Source organism: Anomaloglossus baeobatrachus, chromosome 4, assembly GCF_048569485.1.
Source record: "Anomaloglossus baeobatrachus isolate aAnoBae1 chromosome 4, aAnoBae1.hap1, whole genome shotgun sequence".
NCBI lineage: Eukaryota > Metazoa > Chordata > Amphibia > Anura > Aromobatidae > Anomaloglossus > Anomaloglossus baeobatrachus.
The window spans coordinates 18,092,413-18,094,634 of record NC_134356.1 but is presented as its reverse complement, the minus strand read 5'-3'; the positions used below and the strand labels follow the sequence as shown (position 1 = coordinate 18,094,634).

General features: G+C 53.3%; 1 protein-coding gene across 1 annotated transcript; it reads left to right on the top strand.

Moving 5' to 3' along the window:
- The first annotated feature begins 1,374 nt into the window (after positions 1-1,374).
- On the top strand, positions 1,375-1,755 carry LOC142301025 (histone H2B 1.1). Its single transcript, XM_075342047.1, has one exon. It carries the CDS (start codon positions 1,375-1,377, stop codon positions 1,753-1,755), a length of 381 nt encoding a protein of 126 aa, XP_075198162.1.
- Positions 1,756-2,222: the final 467 nt, after the last annotated feature.

Below are 2,222 nucleotides of genomic sequence, written 5' to 3'. Positions count from 1 at the left end.
TGTGTTATCCTGGTCCTCATATTTCTTACATCACGGTCCCCATAAGAGTTCCACTCTCACCCCCATAAGTCTCCCATCCTTGTCCACTTTTGTGTTTCTTCCTGATCCCATCTTGGTAACAGGTAATATGTCTCCCATTCTGGTCCCTGCATGACTTACATCCCGCTCACCCTATTGTGTGGTAGTGTCTGCACCAGATTGTGTGAATATATACTGTATATAACCGTATATATCCGTTTCTACATGCATCCTCTGCTGTGATACCGGGAGCGGATCATTGTGCGGTGCCGCTGCTTCTGGTGGTGACGACGCATCTTTTGTGTGCACGGAAACAATACCGGATCCGCGGTAACACGAGCAATGAGGGGTTAACCAGAGTGAGAGATGAATTATTAGGAACCAACTTCATCGTCTGCAGATCGCACAGATCTGTGTCGGGCGCTGGGAATCGGCGGATTGTAGAAATCTCAGCAAAACGTCCGCCCTGAGGCCGCGTGTTACAGAATAGAGACAAAGAGCGGGAGGAGCTATTGGCCACTGAGCGGGAAGTTCAAAATTCGATTCTCAGCCAATCACTTTGTAGTATACCTTTGGCCCCGCCCACAGTCTGCTCCTGGTTACAGGCACCACGTGGTCCCTCTCTGTTAACCCTTCAGTGTCCGGTGTTTCTCGCCGTCGTTCTTCGTTATCACAATCATTTTTATTTCCCCAGAACTGAGAACTGCTTCCGATCTCCCGCAGCCGGAACATCCCCCGCAGTCACCGGGAGGCGGACCGCACAGAGGACTGCACCCGATCTCCCGCAGCCGGAACATCCCCCGCAGTCACAGGGAGGCGGACCGCACAGAGGACTGCGGCTGATGACGCTTCAGCTCCGCCTCTTCCTCTAATTCTCGTTTTCCAATCTCCGTTGTTGTTTTGCAGCTTCTAATGTGAAATATCTGAATGTAGAAGGAAAAGCCGCTGTCAGGAGAGTGAGCAGCGGCCGCTCAGCACCGAGACTCCGCTCCTGCAGTCACTGCTTCCTCCGTGTTATACGGGGCATTACCGGTCACTGCAGAGCGGGGGCAGAGTGACGGGCCCCGGGTGCACAGCGCCGTGTAGACTGCGGGGTTTATAGCGCTGTATGGAGATCTGTAGTATGGGGGAGATACAGAGGAGAGAAGCTGCTGATGTGACGGCAGAGAGGAGGCAACCAATGAGCTGCAAGGGGCGGAGCTGGTTCAGTTTCCCTTGGTCACATGCCTTTGTCACCCAATAGAGCAGCGATGTGACAGCAGTGCTCATTTGCATGGCCGGGCTATAAATACGGCCGCTCTGGGAGGAGCAGGATCATTATTCTCTCTCCAGTGAAGAGATCTTTCTGCTCGCATCATGCCTGATCCCGCCAAGTCCGCCCCAGCGCCCAAGAAGGGCTCCAAGAAAGCCGTGACCAAGACTCAGAAGAAGGACGGCAAGAAGCGGAGGAAGAGCCGGAAGGAGAGCTATGCCATCTACGTGTACAAGGTGCTGAAGCAGGTGCACCCCGACACCGGCATCTCCTCCAAGGCCATGGGCATCATGAACTGCTTCGTCGGTGACATCTTCGAGCGCATCGCAGGGGAAGCCTCCCGCCTGGCGCACTACAACAAGCGCCACACCATCACCTCCCGGGAGATCCAGACCGCCGTGCGCCTGCTGCTGCCCGGAGAGCTGGCCAAGCACGCCGTGTCCGAGGGCACCAAGGCCGTCACCAAGTACACCAGCGCCAAGTGATCACCACCGCTGCTCCGCACCACAAAGGCTCTTCTAAGAGCCGCCACATTGTCTACAGCAGAGCTCCATACCGGAGAAACTGAGTATACAGCACAATAACGCGGTATATAGGGTTATAAGTAGACTATACAGCACTTATATAGATGTGTAGCACTATATTGCGGTTTACAGTACTAGGTTAGGAATATGCTGCACAATACCGAAGTATGGGGTTATATGGCAATGTCCGTATACAAGACCATTTAGAGGTTTATGGCGGTATATGCAACATCTGGAGACTACAGTACAATATAGGGGTTTACTAGAGAGTAACTGGATCACTGCAGTCTGTGCTGCTCCAGAGACGGCTGGGAACATCGTGGGCAGTAACTGGTTAATACAGCGTCTGTGGGCGGAGCCAGAACCTTACTGACTGCTGATTGGCTGAGCGTTAAATTTGAAATTCCGCACAATGACTGAGCGTTTCC

What these genes read in the sequence shown, in the direction of transcription:
- LOC142301025 (XM_075342047.1), top strand. Translation starts at nt 1,375, where the DNA reads ATGCCTGATCCCGCCAAGTCCGCCCCAGCGCCCAAGAAGGGCTCCAAG.